Source organism: Camellia sinensis, chromosome 7 (genome assembly GCF_055761805.1).
Source record: "Camellia sinensis isolate YWXY chromosome 7, ASM5576180v1, whole genome shotgun sequence".
NCBI classification, from domain to species: domain Eukaryota; kingdom Viridiplantae; phylum Streptophyta; class Magnoliopsida; order Ericales; family Theaceae; genus Camellia; species Camellia sinensis.
Genome location: NC_138967.1, coordinates 191,353,275 through 191,375,282, shown reverse-complemented (window position 1 = coordinate 191,375,282; position 22,008 = coordinate 191,353,275). Strand labels below are relative to the sequence as shown.

At 39.1% G+C, this 22,008-nt stretch overlaps 1 protein-coding gene and 1 pseudogene across 4 annotated transcripts; one reads left to right on the top strand and one right to left on the bottom strand.

Moving 5' to 3' along the window:
- Positions 1 to 3,525: 3,525 nt before the first annotated feature.
- LOC114273014 (glutathione reductase, chloroplastic-like) lies at positions 3,526 to 15,757 on the top strand. Of its 3 annotated transcripts, XR_014336911.1 has the most exons (7): positions 3,526 to 5,390; positions 5,516 to 6,068; positions 6,973 to 7,036; positions 7,112 to 11,827; positions 11,915 to 12,052; positions 12,366 to 12,431; positions 15,211 to 15,757. XR_014336911.1 is itself a non-coding variant. In XM_082881690.1 (4 exons), the coding sequence occupies exons 1-3, from the start codon at positions 11,765 to 11,767 to the stop codon at positions 12,405 to 12,407; spliced, it is 243 nt and encodes an 80-aa protein (XP_082737816.1). In that variant the 5' UTR covers positions 10,023 to 11,764; the 3' UTR covers positions 12,408 to 12,431; positions 15,211 to 15,757. The 3 variants fall into 3 exon arrangements, 1 of the variants encoding a protein (XP_082737816.1); XR_014336910.1 differs by having other exon boundaries at positions 3,869 to 5,390; positions 5,516 to 7,036; XM_082881690.1 differs by lacking the exons at positions 3,526 to 5,390; positions 5,516 to 6,068; positions 6,973 to 7,036 and having other exon boundaries at positions 10,023 to 11,827.
- A 228-nt stretch (positions 15,758 to 15,985) lies between these two features.
- On the bottom strand, positions 15,986 to 21,681 carry LOC114300353 (U3 small nucleolar RNA-associated protein 18 homolog; annotated as a pseudogene). Its single transcript, XR_014336855.1, has 3 exons — positions 21,580 to 21,681; positions 18,175 to 18,484; positions 15,986 to 17,207 (listed from the first exon to the last, which is right to left on the bottom strand). The product of XR_014336855.1 is annotated as a U3 small nucleolar RNA-associated protein 18 homolog (transcript).
- Positions 21,682 to 22,008: the final 327 nt, after the last annotated feature.

Genomic DNA, 22,008 nt, shown 5'->3' with positions numbered 1-22,008 from the left:
AGTGTTAAGCACAGATCTTTAGACCGTGCTACAAAGTAAAAACAAGTTAAGCCCTACTTCGGCTTTGTGAAATGTTGCAGGTCCTATCTCGGTTTTAGCAATGTGTTTGGTAGCTCGGTTGGGGCAAGTGATTTGTTAGATCGGTTGAAATTCTAGGGGCAGCTTTCTTAGTTCGGTCTGAACTAAGAGTGCTGGTTTAGCCCCAAGATAGTTCGGTCGGAATTGAGGCCTTCGAACACACTAAGTGCAGACCTAGTTCGGTTTGTTATCTCGGCTAAGATAAATCAAAAAGATGGTTTTTTGACTTGTTAAAACTACTGGTACAAGTGTTGGTTCGGTTGAAAGGTCTGGCTAGACTTACACATAGCATAAACGGTATCCTAGTTCGGTTGAGACGTGTTTATGGATCGAACAGAGTGTTCTATAGATTGCTTCGTAAAGTTCATGGGGTTCTCATGAAGTTTTTTCCTAGAAAATAAGGCAAAAAAAAAACAAAAACTGTGTTTTGTAAAAACACATGAACAGATTGCTGTGGATTGTATAAAGCAAATACGAAAACAACAAAAGCAAGAAAGATGGATTTGAGTGACTTACCAGATGAAGCAATGGCAGTGAAGAACACGAGCTCCTTAGTTACAAGAAGGAATGCGAGAAAGAGAGAGAGAAGAGGTGAATAGGAAGATGTAATGATTTGGAAAGAAAAACGAAAAGATTTGTTTTTGTGGTTAATGGCGGGAACTGTTCAAATTTTGCGAAGTACAAGGGCGGCGTGACAGCTGCAAAGATCCAATCAGAGCCTGCCACGTGTCACTAGAATGGGAAGCGATTCAATTTCTGTGACTGAAGAGACGTTTTGGGCGGATAAGGATAAGCTCAGCTAAAATGTAGCTCGGCTGGAAAAGCTTGAGAGTTTTTAGCTCGGCTGGAAAGGCTAAAGGGTTTTTTAGCTCGGCTGGAAAGGTTAAAACTTTAGCCCGGTTTGTAGACAGGTAATCCCTATCATGCTACGCAGAATTAAAGGGCAATTGAGAGGGGAATTTATATGTAAATTGGGCCGAGTTGGGCCGTTGTGGGCCTCAGTGCGAAGGGTTGAGCAAAAAGGCCATAAAGTTACTCCGGCTTAAGAGAGGTATAAAGTTACTCCGGCTTAAGAGAGGTATAAAATTACTCCGGCTTAAGGGAGGTGTAAAAGTTACTCCGGTTCGCGAAAAACCTGAAGTTACTCCGGTCCCAAAGAGCTTACGATAGTTCGGTCGTCACTCGCAAAAGTTATACCGGTTTGGACCGGAGTATTGGTTATTTTGGTCTAGACATACCGTAGTTAGCACTAAGAAGAGCCAATGTAAGAACAGTGAATGGAAGTGCCGAGCTGATGTTATCTCGGCCTAGTCTGTGGCTTAGCATAACCATACTTACCTCGGTCATGTTGAAGTCTGACCATGGTAAAACCATCTCACTTGGTTTATGCAGTGAGGGGGGTGTTGAAGGATAAGCATTGTCTTTCAGGAGTATGAATCCTAGGAGGACTCTACATGGAGGAGTAAAAGTCCTACCAGGATTGTGCCACGCGGAACCTATAAAAGCTCACAACATCACCTATGAAGAGGTAACACAACTTTGATTTCCAAATACACAGAGCTTTTGTCTATTTGTCTAGTTCGCTGACTTAGGCATCGGAAAGGTTTCCGGCATACACCCGCCGGCTAGCTCACGTTTGTGTTTTCAGGAAGTAAAGCGACGGCGTACGAAGGAGCGCAGACTTGATCAATAGGATTATACGATAAGGTTTATTTCTTTCCCGTACAATATCATAACTAAATAAGAAAATCACATAATTAGGGGATGCATATAATACGCCCCCTTCAAGGATGTGTATATTAGAATTTCCCAATTTTGATATCAAATTCTGAATTTCTCTTTTAAATAACACAAAAAAAAAAAAACATCCAGACAATTGTTAAAGTACTCGGTCCATAAATCTAATTTTAGATTTCTTCGGTTTAAAAGTCCACCCACTAAATTACTATGTCCATAAGGACATGTTTCTGCAAAAGGACTAAACTACCCTTATATGATCCACGAGTACCTGTTTCTCCTATAATCAAACCCCTCTCTCTTTCTCCTCCATCTTTCTCTCTCTATCTGTTTCATACCCACCATTCTCTTCCATTCTCATTCTTGAAACCCTAACCTCAAACTCTCTCTCTCCCTCTCTCTTTTGTGTCTTCAATGGCATCTTTTCGCTTTTCTATCCTAATTTTAGAGCTTTTGCTCACGGTTTCGCTAATCTTTACCATAGCCTTCATCACTGCTTCTGTCACGACCCATATCGGTGCCTAGGGTTAGATTCACAACTAGTTAAATTTTAAAATTTCTAAGATTAGTTCGAATTAACTAATTAAATAATGCAACAAAATGAAATAAAAGATGTAGATAAATATCTGAAACATACATGGAAATTATTATTTACGTAACAGATAACAAATAAATATGAAAAAAAAAGAGGAAAAGAAACATGATGTTTATATCAAATTTGGGTCTTGATCAATGAGATAAAACCATTATTCCTTAAGTTTCTTCACCTGCAAGGGTTTTAATAATTATAAGCACATGGCAGAGTGAGGAATATTATATCAAGAGCATAAGAGTATACAAATCGCCATGGATAATTATTTAGGTTAAGTAATAAATAGTTTGGTTCGAATAAATTATTTTGAATAACAAACATATAATACAAACAATCATAACCATGATACAAAACATAACAGAGGATCAATGGATCCATGACAGATAGAGGATCATGAAGTGACTAATCAAGAGGCCAATGGTTATTTAGGTCCCCCAAGGCATGAGACGGTCAGAGGGTCACTAAAGTGACAATTTAGAGGGTTAATGGTTATTTAAGTCCCCAAGGTATGAGACTGGCGCAGTGGTACTTATAAAAATAAATAGTTATATACTCATGGTCAAATAAATTTCAAAATTTAAATAATAATATCCATAGATTTTAGGGGTACTTACATGTAGGTCCTAATAAGTGGACTTATTGTCTAATAGGTCTTATGGGAAAGATTTATTATAAAAAAAGTCACTTATTATAAATTTTAGCGACAATTTATAAAATCATGATAAAAAAGTCACTAATTATTAATTTTTCGCGACGTATGTAAAAAATTGTCACAAAAAATTATTTTTAGCGATAATTTTACCAATACTTATTTTCAATAGGATTTGATAAGAATTAACTCTAACTATTAAGACTCATTAGTAGTTTACCCTAGATTTTAATTTTAAATAAGTAAGGCTCATAAAATAAATAACATAATTAAATGTTAATATAATTAAAAACATGATTTACATAAAATAATTTATAAAATAATAAAATAATTTATGATTATTAAAAATATAATATAACTTATCTTAATATTGAGACTATTATTTTCTTCCTGTTTTCTCTGACTCCGTACTGTCTTGCTGGTTTGTTGGTGTTGTTTATTTATTTATTTCTTCTACTGCCTAATCACTGCTCCAGTCCCCCTTTTATACTTAAGCCTAAGGAGGCGATTCATCCTTTAGGCACGAAGGTGAATCACCGTCCACTCATTAATCCTCCTACAGGTGGCTTATGCTGGGAATGCCACCATTGGGCTTACTTTCCCTTAATTTCATCCTAACCCTAAACATTTTGATAATTTCATGATTGTTTTGATTTGGTCTCAAACAATATATTAATGATATTGTTATGTTTTTATAGTAATAATGCTTTTAATTTTAAATAAAATTACATTTTAGTACGTATAATTATAAAATTAAATATTTTATTTTATTTTATTTTTATTTTATTTATTTATTTATTTTTATTAAATTAATTAAACAATTGGGAGCTTCGACGAAGTCCGACAGTTGGATTTCATGGGCCGTACACAGTTGGATTTGATGAAAAAATTGATTTAAGGAGTGGAGATGCTCTGAGAATGCTTTGTAGAAGAAGCTAAACTAAACTGATACAATTGTTTGGTGGAGAGGAAAGAATGTTTTCTTGCATCTTCCACGTTTTCTGATTCAAAATTTTGTAAGTTCCACGAAGAAAGCTTTTAGTCGGTTGATAGGTGGCAATCATGACTGTGGTTTGTGTAATTGAGTACCCTAATGAGAAGTCGATGGGTGTTTTATGAATTTTCAACTGATGGTTCTTGTGGAATTCATTGTGTGATTCTGTTAGGAAGCGTGATCAGAAAGTTTTAGTCAAGCAGTTGTATTGTCATTTTGATCTCGAAAGTGCAGTTAATAGGAATAACCAAAAGATATTGCTATAATATCCCACAACACAAGTTCAGGTTTTGGAAGTAAGAACCTTGGGTTATTGTGTTGATTGTGTCTGAAACCGTGGTATGTTTAAATTGCTACAATTTCATGTTATAAAATGATTTTCAATCAATCTATCACTCAATCACAGGCCGCTCTGTCATTGTCTTTGTTTCAGTGGGCAAAAGGATTGAAAGACTTTTGACACCCAAATTCATGCTGAGAACGTACAGATATTCAAATAAATATGCAAACTTCGGGAATAAGGGCCACTTGCATTGGGATGCTTTCTAATTTCTGATAGAATTTCAGTTGTATTTTGCATGAATCTTGCCAATCCCCATTGAATGCCACGAAGCTTCCTTATACTAGTAATTTTTCTCTTGGAAATTTTTCTAGGCAGGAGTTCTATGGCGTAGATAGCCTTAGTCACATGAAGTGATGATGTTTCTTGCACACAAAAATATGAAAAAAAGATGTACATCTTTGTCTGCTTTGTGTGATTGTTGTATATGTGAAGCAGTAATTCTTTTATTCATATTACATCACTAGTGTATGCGTTTGATACAACAATATGGAGATCAAAATAGCCAGATTGTTATCAGCTGCATATATTTGAATTTGAATTTTTTTGGTTTTATTTAAGAATTTGATTTGACCTGGCATTGCCAAATATGTTTGAATAGCACACCAGCAAGTTCCTTTATGTCTATTCTACTTATACATTTGAAGAGGCATAAGGTTATTTTCTTTTCATTCAGTTCAAATTCATTACAGATCATCAGTATTCTTTATATTTTAAAGTTTTCAATGCTAAAATTTTCTGTTTGTAAACAAATGTAATAGTTTTGGCATGAAGGTGCGTGCTTCGTGGATGTGTACCAAAGAAACTACTTGTGTTCACATCCAAATATTCTCATGAACTTGAAGAGAGTTGTGGTTTTGGATGGAAATATGAAACTGGACCCAAGCATGATTGGAGCACCCTGATGGCTAATAAGAATACTGAATTTCAGTGCCTTATTTGCATCTACAAGAACATTCTGAAAAATGCTGGTGTCACTTTGATTGAAGGGCTTGGAAAGGTTGGATGTTGTGTGGCCCATAATAACATTTTAGCGTAGTATTTGTGGAAAAAATTCCATTGACATGTATTGACATTTCATTGTTTTTGTAACAATTGCATTGACTTGTATGACTGTATACACAGATTGTGGACCCACACACCGTGGATGTAGATGGGAAACTCTACTCGGTAAGGCACATACTAGTTGCAGTTGGGGGACGCCCTTCCATTCCTAAAATTCCCGGAAGTGAATATGCAATAGATTCAGATGCAGCCCTTGATTTGCCTTCAAGACCTGAAAAAATCGCAATAGTTGGGGGAGTTTACATTGCACTTGAGTTTGCTGGTATCTTTAATGGTTTGAGAAGTGACGTCCATGTATTCATACGACAGAAAAAGGTTTTGAGAGGTTTTGACGAGGAGATGAGGAATAACAAACAACATTAGTGTAGTTGGTTAGTCATACTTGGACAAAAGTTTCTCCTCATGCTACAAATCTTGCATTCTTTGATTGCCACAGGTCAGAGATTTTGTTGCAGAATAGATGTCTCTAAGAGGGATTGAATTTCACACAGAGGAGTCACCTCAGGCTATCCTTAAATCGGCAGATGGTTCACTCTCTTTGAAAACTAACAAAGGAACAGTTGAAGGTTTTTCTCATATTATGTTTGCAACAGGCCACAAGCCTAATACGAAGGTTTGATTTTTTAATGTTGTGGTTGTCTTCTCTCTGCAAAGGCCTTGTGGTCATGGTTCCTCTCTGTCATCATTTTTTTCTTACTTCAAATTTTGACTCGGTGCTCAGAAATTGGTAACCTAATAAAGTTGGAAAGTGATCTAGCATGGAGAAATCGTACAATTTCTTAATAGAGCTTATATGAATTCTGTGCTGAAAATGTGTATACTTAACCAATTTTCGATGATTGATACATGGACTCCTACTCCATTGCAGAATTTGGGGTTGGAGAAGGTAGGGGTAAAAATGGCAAAGAATGGAGCGATAGAGATAGTGTCTTTGGTTTTTAGACTTCTCTTTTACTTTTATCACTTTATCTCTTTATCTCTCTCTAATTCTTCAACCTGGTGTGTTTCCTTGTATTGCTTTCTGTTGAATGGTTCTTTAGGTTGATGAGTTCTCCCCGTACATCAGTTCCATCCATTTGGGCTGTTGGAGATGTTACAGATAGGGTGAATTTAACTCCAGATGCTTTAATGGAGGGAGGGGCATTGGTGAAAACTCTTTTTAGTAATGAACCAACAAAACCGGATCATAGGCATTATACATATCCTGTGATAAATTGTATAATAGCCTTAAGCATGTGGAAAAATCTCTGAAGTGCTCCTAGGGATGCATCGGTTAGTAGCTTATTGGGTTTGTGGGAGTTTAGGAGACCATTTAATGACCATTAGACTGTTTTCTACATTCGTTACCTAGTTTGATCTGTATGTGGGAATCTAGGAGGCTATTTGATAACCCTTGGATTGTGCTTTATATCGCGTTCTAGTTTCTAAGGAGAAAGTTTAGTTGAATATTTATTCAGTAATGGTGATTTAAGTTCATGACCAATAGCTTTCTGACCAGATTATCTGCTTTTGAGTAGGGCTATTCCGTCTGCTGTGTTTTCCCAGCCACTTATTGGACAAGTCGGCCTTACCGAAGAACAGGTGTTGCAAATTGTGAACTATATCTGCAACATCTTCAATTGTCTTGTTGTGCTTATTATTTAAGGATTTTTGCAGGCTGTAAATGAATATGGTGATGTTGATATCTTCACAGCAAACTTCAGGCCCTTAAAGGCTACTGTTAAAATTGATGTATTATTGATTGTTGTATGTTATGTATTACAAATGGTGAGGGGCTCCTTATATAGGAGATGTAGTGGAGTAGGTGGTAGTAGGTGGTAGTGGTAGGTGTGTAGTAGGTGATAGTAGGTGGTGGTAGGTGTAGTAGGTGATGGTAGGTTTTAACAACCCCGCAAACTCAAGGGGGATAGGAACTAACCAACTTGAGTTTGGAGAGAGTAACAAAACAAGAAAATAATCTGAAAAATAAAAAATGGATAGGAGACACTGTATGGTCGTGTCAGACCGTTGTAGAAGACTGTATGGTTATGGCAGACCGATGTAGAAGACACTGGCTCGTGTTGGACCGATGTAGAAGACAGTTTATGGGGTCATGTACGGGGAGCAAATATTCCGGCAAGCCCGTATTCCTTTCTTCCGAGCTTCGTCGATGTCCGATCACCTGCGAGCAAATAATGGTGAGCTACCCGGCGGTGTGTGGCCGGAAAAACCCTCCGACGGTCAAGTTAGCACACACCTTAGGATGGATAGAGAGAAGGGAGAGAGTGTTTGAGTGTTAGAAATCCTTACAGATGTGTTCGTGTATCGCGTATGGGGGGCGCAGACATGCTTATATACCTTCTGAGCCCCATATCCACTCCCAGTCATCTCCTGACACGTGGCTCTGCTATCCCATCTGTCAGCATAGACCATGCCATTCATCACCTAACCTCAACTGCCCGTCATCACAGCTGGAGCTCGGCAGCCGAGCTGCCCTATCCGTAGTCGTGCCATGCCGTGCTCCATACCCTAGCACTTTCCTGGCAAAATATATAAGGGGGGCCGGGCTAGGCGGCATCTCGGCAAAGCCTAGCCCGAAGCACCCCGTGGCCAGCTTCCCTGCCGGTCAAACGGTAACCTCGGTCGACCGTGCCTTTCCGGGCACCGGACACTCGGCTTGTCTGGCTTCGGCTATCCTCGGACCGAGCAACCGGGTCCGACCGAGCACTGCCTTGCCCAGCTGCTTCTTTACGGTCCGGGGCGGGACGCGCTCGGCCCAAGTTCTGCCCGGTCCAAGCTCTGACAGCCCATCTCTGGGTGAACAGTCGATCATCTCGGCCAAATGCAATGCCGGGCTCTCAACTTGCTCGGTCACTACCTCGGCCCAACACCGGATCATAAATCACCCTCTCAGGTCATGTCGAACCGTTGTAGCAGACAATGTTGTGACAGTTGTTGTGACAGTTTATGGAGTCTTGCTGGACCCTTGTAGAAACTAACCGGAATCAATGTCGGGACAGTTTACAGAGTCTTGTCGGACTCATGAAGGAGCTAACCGGAATCAATGTCGGGACAGTTTACAGAGTCTTGTCGGACCCATGAAGGAGCTAACCGGAATCAATGTCGGGACAGTTTACAGAGTCTTGTCGGACCCTTGTAGAAACTAACCGGAATCAATGTCGGGACAGTTTACAGAGTCTTGTCGGACCCCTAAAAAGTCGCACCCTCAAAAGGTGTGCCCAATCTGTCAAAAGGCGTGCCATCAAAAGGCGTGCCCAATCCATAAAAAGGCGTGCCATCAAAAAACGTGCCATCAAAAGGCGGGCCCAAGTTGTCGGCGAGCACCGAGAGGCGCATGATGCGCGTGTCTGCCTCTTCATCATGGTCTTTATAAACCGAAGCGGAGGCTGAGGCTTGGAAGCATAACAAACCAGTTGAAACCTCTTCGTTCTCTGAGAGCTTGTCGCTAAGAGCTGCAAATCTTGAAACACTCTGTAAACACTCTGTAACCAACCCTTCTCTGAAACACTCAGCAACCCATAACATGGCCTCTTCTTCCCGTCCATCTACCCAGAACATGGCATCCTCTTCCCGTGGGCTGCTCACGCTCTTTCCAGAACTGAACGAGTCCACAAGAGAAATAACTGGGGTGGTGGCCAGTGAACCTCAACCAAACACCTCTAGTTTTGCTCCGTTGAACTTTCCGATGCGGTCTGTGGAGCAAAAAATGGCGGTGCAAACGGATATTGAGGCCAATCAGTATACTTTGAAGTCATGTGTGGAGACCATGACGACGGTCACAAACCTGTCGCACCGGCTACAGAGTAGGACAAATGAGGTGCAGCAGTTAAATGCCCAACTGGCTCTGCTCCAACGCATGTATAAGGATGCGCGAGCAGAGATAAGTGTGCTAAAGGCGGAAAATAAGGAGCTGAAGCGGAAGGCCACCGTGATGTTCCGATTTGGAGGTCCGCCATATGCTGCAGTGGAGGAGTATGGGGGAGTGAACGTGCTCGGAGGCGCGGGAAACACGGAGGCAACACCGTCAAGGGCCGCTCAGGACGGAGGCAAGAAGAAAAGACCGGCGGCAGAGTAGAAGAAGTGAGGTCGGTGGGTGGCCGTCTGCAAAAAAGAAAACAAATCTTTGGTTGTTGTGATGGGGGTCTTTGTTTTTTTTTTTTTTTTTTTTGGTTGTGGTGTAAAATGGTGATCGGGGTTGATCCCGGAGATGAATAAAATATGGGTGTTGTGCAAATTTGTAAATTGTTTTTTTTTTTTTTTTTTTTTTTGTTATGTAAAATTGCGATCGAGGTTGATCCCCGACATGAAGAAATGACAAGTGTGTGGAATATGTGTGGTGTGATTTTGGTGTTGTTGTGTTATAGAATAAGAAAAATAAAATAAAATTAAAAAAATAGAGAAAAGTGTTATAGAATAATAAAAATAAAATAAAATGAAAAAAAAATAGAGAAAAGACAATAAAAATTTTAGTGTTTTTTTTTATTTTTTATTTTATATATATATATATATATATATATATATATATTCTATATACTCTAGTGGGATGAATGATGGGTTGTATGAAAAGATGGGAATAAGCCCATGGCCCTGTTTGGTAGAACTGTGGGAAAGTGCTTATAGCTTATGCCTTAACAGCTTATAGCTTATAACTTTCAGCTTAAGCTGATTTCCAGCTTATTCTTAAAGCATCTCCTGCCCCACTCAAAGAATAAGCTGATTTCTTACTTCCAAAAAGCTATAAGCTATAAGCTATAAGCTAAACTAAACACATCAAAATAGCTTAAATTAAGCTGAAAGCTGAAAGCTGAAATAAGCTGTAATTAAGCTCTGCCAAACAGGCACCATGTGGGTTAGAGAATGGCGATGATAATGTTTTGTGGGTGGTGGAAAAAGTAAAGTGGGAGAGAGAAAATCTGTGTCCCGGATTTGAGAGACAGAGAGTGAAAGAGAGAGTCAGTGAGAGAGAGTTTGGTCCGGTTGAAGATTGAGATGTGTGCTTCAAAGGAGCACCAGATCAAGTTTTTCGGACAGTGCTTCAATGGCCATCGCAGTTTTCGTGAAGCTGTGCAATAATATCCACCAACCTAGATAGAGAGAGCTATATCTTTGTTTGGGCAGCCTCTGCATATGCCCAAGAAGAGGAAAGAAAAGGTGCTTGCATGTGCCTTGTGTGTGTGTCCACTGTGTGTTGTTCTTCTCCCAACTCCAGAGAGAGAGAGCTGCTTGTTGAATCTTGTCATCATCGTCATTGTCATCCTTTAACTTTTTACTGTTCTTATGATGATGGTGGTGATGGTGACTCTGGTGGGACCCAAATCCGTACAGCTTCAGAATCCTCCTCCTCAGCCAATTCCTCTGGTAGTAGCTTCTTCGATTCAACCATCCTCTCCTCAGGATGATGATCATGATGGTGATGGTGACCGTGTGCGTGATCACAGTGGTGATGAGCATTATCATCACGGACCGCAGATTCACTGGATCCAGAACTATGACCCTCGTGCCCAAAAACCAGATTTGAGCAAAACCCAATTCCCAAAACCACAAGAACCAACATTGAGCAGATCTGGGTACTGAGAATCGCCATTTTGGGGGGTTATTGAAGACTTAAATGAGTTTTTGAAGGGGCCGTTTGGATTGGGACTAGGAAGGACGGCGCTTGCAAGTGCCTTCAATGGTGATGAAGCAAACAGCGCCGAAGAAGAGAACGATTATGCCGATTATAACTCCGAAAGAGAGAGAGAGCTTAGGAGATGAGGCTACCGGTGGTGTTGGTCGCCGGTGACAACGACGGCACCTAGAGTAGCAGCCATGGGCAAGCTGGGTTTTGCCCCTGTGGAGAGAGAGAAGGTGATAGATAGCAGCCTCATCTCTGTGTGTGTGTCATGCCCATCATTGTTGCAGACATGGTGTTCGACGAAATGTCCCAGAGGGATTTTGGGTTTGCTTTGGCGAGGTGGTGAAGAAGAGTGAAGGTATGTGTAGAGAATTTTAGCAGACTAGGTTGAGGTCCGGCGGGCGGCCAAGGCGAGGTTGCCGCCCGCTGGTGAAGCGAAATTACTAGATTCTTAACCTTGCTCTGATACCATGTTAAAATTGATGTATTATTGATTGTTGTATGTTATGTATTACAAATGGTGAGGGGCTCCTTATATAGGAGATGTAGTGGAGTAGGTGGTAGTAGGTGGTAGTGGTAGGTGTGTAGTAGGTGGTAGTAGGTGGTGGTAGGTGTAGTAGGTGGAGTAGGTGATGGTAGGTTTTAACAGCTACACTTTCTAGACTTCCAGACCGGGTTTTCATGAAACTTATAGTATGTGCAAAGACAAACAAAGTCCTTGGGTTGCACATGTGTGGAGAGGATTCACCAGAAATTGTGTAGGTTTTCCCACCCCTAAGTTCAGTGCTTTTCTGAAATTGTTACAATATTTACAATTGATAGAATCTTGTTCAATTGAATTTCAGGGATTTACAGTTGCCGTGAAAGCTGGCTTGACAAAGGCTGAATTGGATGCCACAGTGGGTATTCACCCTACATCAGCTGAGGAGTTTGTCACTATGAGGACTCCTACAAGGAAGATTCGAAACGGCCCTCCACCAGAGGTTTTGTCTACTTAGAACCTTGTCAATTATGAGATATTTATATAAATATATTCCTTTAATTTTTGAAGTTATTCTGCCTACCCAACCCAAAGAAGAAAAAGATGAATACTAGATTTTTAATTAATACTAGCAATATAACTTGTTAATGTACTATATTGGTAAACATTAGGTAATGACAATCTAATATTGTATCGAAGACTAGATTCTTTGTTAATACTCGCAGTTTATGTGATTTTTAGATATTTTTTACCCAGTTTTTTCATGTTCACAAATTGTATTAATTGACTTATTATCCCATGTTAAATTGTTTCAGGGGAAGATGGACTCTGGGGTTAAAGCTGCAGAAGGGGTTTAGCATTGTACCACATTTCATTTTTAGGTAAGAACAATTGCATAACTACTACTTATGCCCTTCACAGCGATTGTTTAAGGTGTTGTATCAACTTTCCTTGTTATTTTTTGTTTTGTTTGTTGCTGTTTTCCTTATCTGTTTATTTCCCTTTAACAGAAGTAAGACATCTAATAAGAAGTTACGATATCTAACTGTTTTGTTTGTATCACAATAAAAAAGAACAAAATAAAGAACAAAAAAAACTATGGTGTCTGTATGACCCTGAATGTTACAGAAGTATTTTTGGCACATATAATTGAATGTTCACCCATGTTCTGTAAAATCAGTTAAAAACATTGTTTCACAGTGTCATGATTTTTTACTGCAAGTAGTTTGGAATTTTAGTATCAGCTGCTAACAAATCTTACTTTCTTCCCTTTTCTTGGTGGATGGGGGACTGACAATGCTACTGCCACCCCAAAATTTTGAAAAATCTTCTGAAATATAGTAGTATGAGTTAAAAAAAAATTGAACTATATAGGTTAGCTCCCTCGAGATTTTTTTGAGAAATTTAATACCCTCCCTCCTATGATTTTTTATAATAAAAATTTGAGATTATTTTACCTTCTATTTTTAGGTAACATTTGGTTAGATACTTTTTTACTTTGCCGTGTTATAGAAAAAGCAGATAACATAATCTACTCAAATAAATAAATGGCCCATTATTATAAGTATCTCGTGAACATTTCATTAAACCTCCACTTCAGCTATACCGCCCTCCCCCCTAAAAAAAAACTCGATACTACCATTATGCCTTTATTTACTCTTAAAAACTCTGTTAAAGGCTATAGGCAAAAAGAACTCCGCACGAGCAGCGTACATACAACGTTGTTCCAACCCACTCGATCTTGTGGAAGGAAAGAAATGTTTGTACTCTGCTACTCATTATGTTTCTATCAATAATGGGCCTTTACGAAATTTTGTATCATGTCATAGTTGTAGCCCAAAACCCATAGTTACCCATGTGGAGAAAATGAATTTAGTACAAACTTTTAGGGAAAAAAAGACTGGGGAAGCATCTTGCAACAACTTGGATCTTCAACTCAGTCATATTTTCAAGTTTCAATCTTTACTCTCCAACTTCAAATGTGTTTCTCTCTCTTGTTCGTTTTCCTTGTTTCAATTCTTCTTCTTCTTCTTCTTCTTCTTCTGCTCTTCTTATTCTCTTTTGTTCTGATTTTTCATCATATATATATTTCGGTTTTGTTTCAACTCTATCCTTCGCTTTTGATTTCTTCTTCCTCTTCTCAATATCTATTTCAAACTACTTCTGTTTTAGTTTTTCCTTTTCTTATTTCTCTATTTCAGTTATCTTTTTTTTTTTTTTTTCTTCTTCTTTGCCAGACCTTAAAAAGCTTAAGATATTGGTAATAATTGAACAACCAATTTAAGAAGGATGCAATTGAGTTACTTGTTCTTAGCTCGGCTTCACTTGCGGGAAACTTCTTGCCAAGGGCCTGTGCACCCTTGGGAATTAATCGGGTTTTGATCCGGACACTTCAGTGCCAATAAAACAAAAAGAATTGTTTTTTTTTTTGCAAGTTGCAAATAAATTTTCTCAATAACTTCACATAGTAAGAAAGTTGCATTCGAAATTTTAATTGTAAAACTATTAAGACTTGTATCTTTGAACATCCCAAAATTCAAAAGTTGTCAACAATTTCTTAGTTGTGTAAAGTGTGGTAAAAACATGATGTATGCTGATCCTAGAAAGTTATATGGTCACATATATTTACACTATTGTATTTTGATTATATATATATATATATATATTTTTAAATTATATACATTGAATAAAAACATCTAATAATATAGTTTGTGTTATTTTTAACATTTGGTGTTGATAGAAATTAAAATTGCAATGCACACATTCGTTATAAAACTTTTAGTTATACATACATTTGCCCCTCCAAGGTCAAAATCCTTCATCTGTCCTTGGTGACAGCCCTGGTGATTGCTTTTAACCATTTTGTCCTTGTCTTCTTAAAATGCCTGTTGAACAAGTACATATTGCATTCCTATCGTGGGCTTATATAATTATCGATCTCCAAACCTAGCATAGGGCAAGGAAGAGGAAAAGTATTCATCCAAAAAGTACACTTTGTTGACCTCTCTTCTAAAAATTCTTGGTTCCCCTATTTTCTTTTCAGAAAGGGTTTTGGTTGAGAAATGTGAAGGTTTCTTTTGATGGAAAAACTGCTAAATAGAGCAATAAAGTAGTCAATGCTTATGCGATCAATTGCTTCACCATCGAAAGGGTTTAGGCCAATCACACACAAACACAATCTCAAATTCTCATAATATCAACTCTTTCTTGAATCATTTATGGGATAGAGACTCTCATTCTACAAGGACTATGACTCAAATTTAGAAACTAAGAATATTTGGTAACTACTAATACTTTAGAACAACAAGCTCCAAATAAAATTCAAATATAACCCATGGACTATGACTACTACTCATGTGTAGTAATTATTGAAATTACTGATTTATCATAATACCCTCAAGTACTTGAACCTAATATGATGACATAAAATTGTCCTCTTTTTTCTTTCCATGATCTTCATCATTTCTGGTTCATCTACCTCTTGTTTCTTGATTTGTTCATCTTGTCTGACTGATGGATTCATAAAGAGCAGTTTCTCTATCTTGCTTAAATAATAGAATTTCCGTATGATGGGGTAAAAATAATGTTAATTAAAGTTTTAAATTTTTTGCTCTGTTGCCCATTATAAAAACTTCATATGATTCCCTTAATGTTTGGCAGGTAGGTTGCCTTTGGAAATTGAAGGTGGAATCCCACTAATGGAATACAGAAACCTGGATGTTGAGTCACAGCAGGGAGGAAGGACTGTGAAGAGCATAGGATGTTGAGGCTATGGATGATCGATCCTCAGTAATGGATAAAGTTTTGAGTAGTAGTTGCTTGGTAACGTAGTGTGATTTTTGCACTTTCCTTCAAAAGACAAAAGCCAATGATATATAGTACACAGTTCGTTACCCTTCTCCTCCCCCACCTGAGTGATGGTCCAAATCCAATATTGTACACTAGCAGAATGCATATTAGCCACAGATAAGTTATTGCAATGCCTACAGAGCAATGCTTTCACGATGAAGTTTTTTTTTTTTTTTTTTTGTGGTCTATTTAATACAAATGATATATTTATTTCTTGCTCAAATTGAGGATTTAGATTCGAATTGAAGCTGTGCTAGGAAACCGAAATGAGTTCCATTGTAAATATATGAAACTGTAACTTCTAGTGACGATTTTGAAACATTGGTATGTTGCACTAAACATTGGTATGTTGCCAGAATATTTTGCTTATGGTGCTGCTAACCATATGAAAAGGACGACTGGAACCTAGAGGTAGAGGGCAACTGAGATCTCAGCTACAGAAGTATACAAAATGGAGTGCTTTTGAATTTTTGTTTTTAAAAATAACAAATTATAATAAATAAATAAAAAACAGAAAAGAAAGAAATGATACCACACCAGCCTGGTCCTTTTTACCTACTAAAAAAAGAAAGAAGAAAGAAGAATAAAGGTCTTATGTTGGGACATTTATTTTCCTTGTGTTATTTGTGTAATTAGATAGTTTCGGTACAACAACAGTCAATGAAATTGAATGGCAGAGGCCTCAGGACCCCTTAGCACAGAGTTCGGTAATAGTTAAGCCCTTCCAAGGAAGTTATAAGAAGAAGGTAATACTACAAAATCAGTGATGACCAAATCAAACTTTCACTACAAACAGTTGGTTCATAAATTAACCATCATCCAGCAAAATTACAGGAAAATACTAGAAGTTCAACTGTAAAACGTTTTACAAAACATATTATGAAAAACAAACTGTGATTCGTGACAAATATAAAAAACAAAAACAAAATAAAGAAGCAGTGTTCAATCTGCAACTGAATGCCTTAAAAGCTCACATCACTTGAAACACCAACAATGACAAAGAGGAACGCTGCGTTGACTTGGGAGCTCCATGTAATAGAATATTGCTGATATTAGCTAGATTTGCTCTCTATGCATGATGATAATGATGCAACTTGTACAATAACACTTTTCCAGCAGCATTTCCCATAGCCATGAAACCACCACCGGGACTAAAATCCAAACAACGTGGATAATGTAGTGTCCGATTTGGTGGAGGCCAGTTAGAGAACACAGTAAATGATGGAAAGTGAATTAGCTTTAGACTGTTCTTTTTCATGCTCGAACTAATGGCCAAAATCTGAGCATCATTGTTGAATTTCATAAAACCCACACTTGTGAGATTTTCAATGGTCTTGATTGGCTTTCTCTTTCCCCCTAAAAACTCTTCTCTGTTGTAAACATTCACAATCCCACTGTCTGAACCGGCTGCAAACAAATATCCGTCTGAAGAAGTACAAAGAGCCAAACTATGTATGCAACCTTCGTCAATAGCCTCGTGGAAGCAAGCTCTTGTTCTCAAATCCCAGTGGTAAACATGTCCATCGCCCCCAGAGCTCAGCAAATGCTGCCCATCATCAGCAAACGCTAATGATCGAGCTGTCCCATTCATTTTGAATGTTCCAATAAGTTCCTTTGTTTTGGATGTAACCGACAAAATATACCCTTCATTCCCCACAAAAGCAAGTGTATTAGAATCGGGTGAAACCTCAAAAACTTCCAAGCTCTTCTCTTCTCGGCCAATTAGTGGGCCTATTTTATCTATCGTAGCTTTCACTAGATCAAAACTATAGAAAAACTTTTTTCTTCCTGATGCTATTACTTGAGATCTCTGTTATCAAAATCTTTCAATTCGCGATTTAATTCGCGATTCAATTCGCAAATTTTGCAAAATCAATACGAATCTATGGGTGAATCTATTTTGGAAGTGAATCTCTAGTGAATCGCATGATTCACAATCGATTCACGATTCAATTCACTTTTTACGATTCATGTAATTTTTGAAATTATTGTGTCCAACATATTTTCAATTCTTTTTTTCTCCATCTTTTAATGAAAATGACATTATACAATTTCTAATAGTATTTAATACCAAAATAACTAGCATATATACAGGATTTGTTGTTATTTTAGTGACTATGGAGTTTTTAATAGGATCCAATCAGATTCAGTTAGACCCAACATATTTTTAACATTTTTTCCCTTTAAAAAATCATAATATATCTTCTAAAGATGTTTAAGATTAAAGTTACACTATAAATTATCTATTACTATTTTATTAAATTGAATATAATTCAATATTACATTTGTGAGGTCAATTATACATTTTAAAATACTTTAGGCTTTAAGATAAAAGATTCTAAATAATTCTTTCTTATTATTTGCTCACTGTTACTTAGAAAAGTATGTAGGCTTATTGTCCAAATATCAATATCGCTGTTAATTATTGTTATTTTGAAAATTGATAATTTGTCTATTTGGTTATTATCTTTATTAAGAATGGTTGATAAGAAATATCTAAAAAGAAAAAAAGGTAATATGGTGATCTTACATATGAACTTTTGTTAACTTCTTACCTGCTAAACTACGTGATTATCATTCAAAATAACATTTTCATTGATTTAAGTCTAAATATTTCATATTCATCAGACATGTTTAACATTTAAATGTGTAGATATATGTTTTTAAGTAATTTAAAAAAAGTGGCCAAATCTTTACGATTCACGATTCGATTTGATTCGATTAGGTAAGAGACTATTTTGATTCACGATACGAATCTCGATTTAACAACAATACTTGAGTTCCATCAGGTAACACGCCTTTTGAATGGGACAATCATCTAGAAAAATGCTTTGTATTTTGGTGTTCCTTTTGCCATCTATCTGAAAAAATCTCAGCTTTTATCTAATCCAGTAGTAAGGAGCAATTGAGCATTTCTATGGAGCTGAATTGAATTTATTGGAGAATTGGAAAGATCATCTGCATTTGCATCTACTAATCTTGAGTACTCAAGGAGTCCAGGCAATATCCTCACATTGTTCTTCATAACAAGGTCCTCATTTGTTCTAAGAATGTCGTCGACACCTTCAATTTGGTTTACCACCAGCTATGAGTCACTGTAAACTATTAGCTCGGTGGCATTCATATAGAGTGCTGATTTTAGTCCTGCCAGAAGCGCTTCATACTCCGCTTCATTGTTTGATGTTGGGAAGCCAAGGTTGACTGCTTGTTCTACTATTAGGCCATCTGGTAAGATAAAGACTATGCCAAGTCCTGCACCGTACCTGTTGGACGCTCCATCCACGAAAAGCTTCTACATCTCTCCAACGAACAACTTCCAGCAAATGGATCGGATGATGCCTTGGGGTCATGAGTGTTGCTGGTATTTTCTTCCAAGTCCACACTTACTGTTTGCCCCTCACTATCTGATTGTACCAAGTTTTTACTTGTTGATGAGTCTTTGCTTGGCATAGCATGGTTTGCTTCTTCCTCCCTTTCTTCACTCCGATCTATTTTGGGATGTGGCTGGGCATCCTGTATCAGGGGTTGCGCATTTCATGCAGCGCTTTCCATCCCCATTTCGGTTGTACCTGTCAAGTCGACTGGGCAGATGTGATGACTTCCTGGTGTGAATTCTGCCATGAAGTCTGCCAAAGCTTGGGCTTCTATTGCGGTTTTGGGTTGAAACTTGATGTCACACTGTCCCAATTCCACTGTCTACTTTAAGATTCGCCCAGAAAAGTTCGCCCTCTCAAACAAAGCTTTTAATGGAAAAGCTGTGAGGACGATTATGGTGTGGGCGTGGAAGTAATGCGACAACTTCCTTGATGCCAACATCAGGGCTAAGGCCAATTTTTCCAATGGTAAGTACCTGGTTTCTACGCCCAGTAATGTCTTGCTGACATAAACGATGGGCAGGTGTTGGATTCCTTCTGCTCTGACCAACACCGCGCTGACTGCGTGCTGTGAAACTGCCAGGTACAAAAAGAGCTCTTCTCCAGGTATTGGGGTTACTAGTAATGGTGGAGAAGACATGTATTTTTTCAAGCTTTCTAGGGCGCGGTCGCATTCTTCATCCCACTCAAACTTGGCCTTTAATGCTTGGAAAAATGGTCAACATCTGTCTGATGACCGACTTATGAACCGGTTGAGCGCAGCTGCCATGCTAATGAGATGCTGCACTTCTTTTACTAAGTTGGGCCTCTCTAGATCCTGGATTGCTTTGATCTGAGAGGGGTCTGCCTCTATACCCCAGTTGATCACCAGGAAGCCTAGGAATTTGCCTAATCCTACGCCGAACGCACACTTGGATGCATTTAGGCGCAACTTGTTCTTCTTCAGTATCTCAAACATTTTATCTAAGTCCCTGAGATGGTCCTTCTCATCCTTGCTCTTGACCACCATGTCGTCGATGTACGCCTTCATTGTTCTGCCTAACAATGGTTCAAATATCTTGGTGACCATCCGTTGGAATGTTACCCCTGCGTTTTTTAGGCCAAAGGGCATGACCTTGTAACAATACAGCCCTCTAGGAGTTGTAAAAGATATGACCTCCTGGTCTGGCTCATACATAGCGATTTGATGGTAACCTCTATACGCATCAAGAAAGCTAAGCCGGTTGTGTCCTACCGTTAGATTTACCAGTTGGTCTATTTGTGGGAGGGAAAAGCTATCCTTTGGGCATGCCTTGTTGACTATTTTGTAATCCACGTAGACACGCCATTTTCCATTCTTCTTTGGCACTACTACGGTATTGGAGATCCACCTGGGATAGTGCACTTCTCTGATAGCTCCTGCCTCTAGCAAGTTTCCCACTTCTTCCGCTACTATCTCGGCATGGTGGAGTGCTGATCTGTGAGTGCGCTGTATAATTGGTTTGGCAGTTGGGTGGATGTGCAGTGGGTGACAGATGAAGTTTGGGTCTATGCCAGGCATGTCATACGGTGTCCAGGCAAACACTTCGATGCTAGAGATTAAGAATTCCACGACTTCTATCCTCTCAGTGCTGGACAAAGACGAGCCAAGCAAAAAGAACTTTTCTAGGTCTTTTTCATCTATCCTTACCTGTACCAAGTCTTCCACCGCATTCTGTTCAGCTGCCTTGCCAACATCCGCAAACAGTTCATTACTCTCAGGTTTCTCCACCATCTGTACATATCCTTTTGCAGCGTGGCTGCCATTTACTGTGACAAAGCATTGTTTTGACATGATTTGGTCTCCAAAGACCTCTTCAATTACTCCGGCTTCATTGGGGAACCGCAATACTTGATGGTAGGTTGAGGCTACCGATCGCATGGCGTGCAACCATGTCCTCCCCAAGATTATGTTGTAGATGGAAGGGACTTTCAACACCCAGAATTCCACCTGTTTTGTCATGGTTCCTGCTTTGACTGGGAGGATTATCTTGCCTACTGGCCATTCTGGCATCGAGTTGAATCCGATTAGGGGAGATGTTGTAGGTGCCAAGTCTTTGTCCTCCAGTTTCAGTTGTTTGAAGGTTTCATAATACATTATCTCACATGAACTTCCTTGGTCAATCAAAATCCGCTTGACGTCGAAACCCTTGACGCGTAGAGTAACAACTAGTGCATCATTGTGAGGGCAATATATCCTTGCCAAATCTTTGTCTGAAAAAGATATTGCATTGGTGGCCTCTATTCTCCCCTTTTTGATGGCAGGTTGTGTACTTAATACCTCCCTTAAGTGCTCAGCCTTTTTGATCATTCCTCTAAGCTCACATACCAACTCAAGTTCGAACACTCCATGTATTACGTTAATTACGCCTTGAGGTGGGGCATCGACTGGCATTCCGTCTGGGTAGTTGCGGTTCTGAGGGGCTGGCTGTGTTTCGCCTTCTATGTACTGGTCCAGGTGTCCTGCTGCCACTAACTCCTCCAAATGTTGCCTCAATGGCGTACAATTTTCAGTGCGGTGCCCCTTTTCATCATGGAAGGTGCACCGGGACCTTTCGTCGTAGTCTTTTTGGGCTTCTCCCAATTTGGCTGGCCATCGGACGAAAGGTTCGTCGCGTATCTCACTGAGAATTCGATAGATTGGTTTTTTAAACACCGTGTTAATGGCAGTGCGAACTCTCAACTTCTTTTTGTCTGGGTCCTCTTTGTTGTCCCACCTGCCTCGCCTATTCCTGCTCGATTGTTCTGCCGTGTTGACTTTTGCTGAAGTCTTTTTATCTGGTGTTACTGTTGTGCCAGATTTCACTTTAGCACGGGTGCCATCTTCCTCCACCCGAATATACTGGTGCACTTTTTCCATCAAGGCCTCCATCGTGAGGGGTGGCGCCATAGTAATTGAGTCCCCTAACTTGTTGCCGACTGGCAGGCCCCGTTTGTATTGTGCAATGGCGAGATTTGTGGGACAATCTCCTATCTGGTTGAAAGTTTCCCAGTAGCGACTGTTGTAGGATCTCAATGTTTCTTTGTCGCCTATGTCAATGGAGAGTAACTGATCGATCTCCACTGGTGTTTTGGTGTTCGTTCTAAACCTTGTCATGAACGCCTCTGCCAATTGTGCCCAAGAGGCGATGCTGCCTTCTGGTAGCCTTTCGAACCAGGTTAGACCTAGGTCGCCTAGGCTGGATGGAAATAAGATGCACATTAAAGCCTTGTTTCG

What these genes read in the sequence shown, in the direction of transcription:
- LOC114273014 (XM_082881690.1), top strand. Translation starts at nt 11,765, where the DNA reads ATGTGCAAAGACAAACAAAGTCCTTGGGTTGCACATGTGTGGAGAGGA. An exon ending in GAGGATTCACCAGAAATTGT is followed by an intron (nt 11,828 to 11,914) that starts GTAGGTTTTCCC and finishes ATTGAATTTCAG; the next exon opens with GGATTTACAGTTGCCGTGAA. An exon ending in GAAACGGCCCTCCACCAGAG is followed by an intron (nt 12,053 to 12,365) that starts GTTTTGTCTACT and finishes AAATTGTTTCAG; the next exon opens with GGGAAGATGGACTCTGGGGT.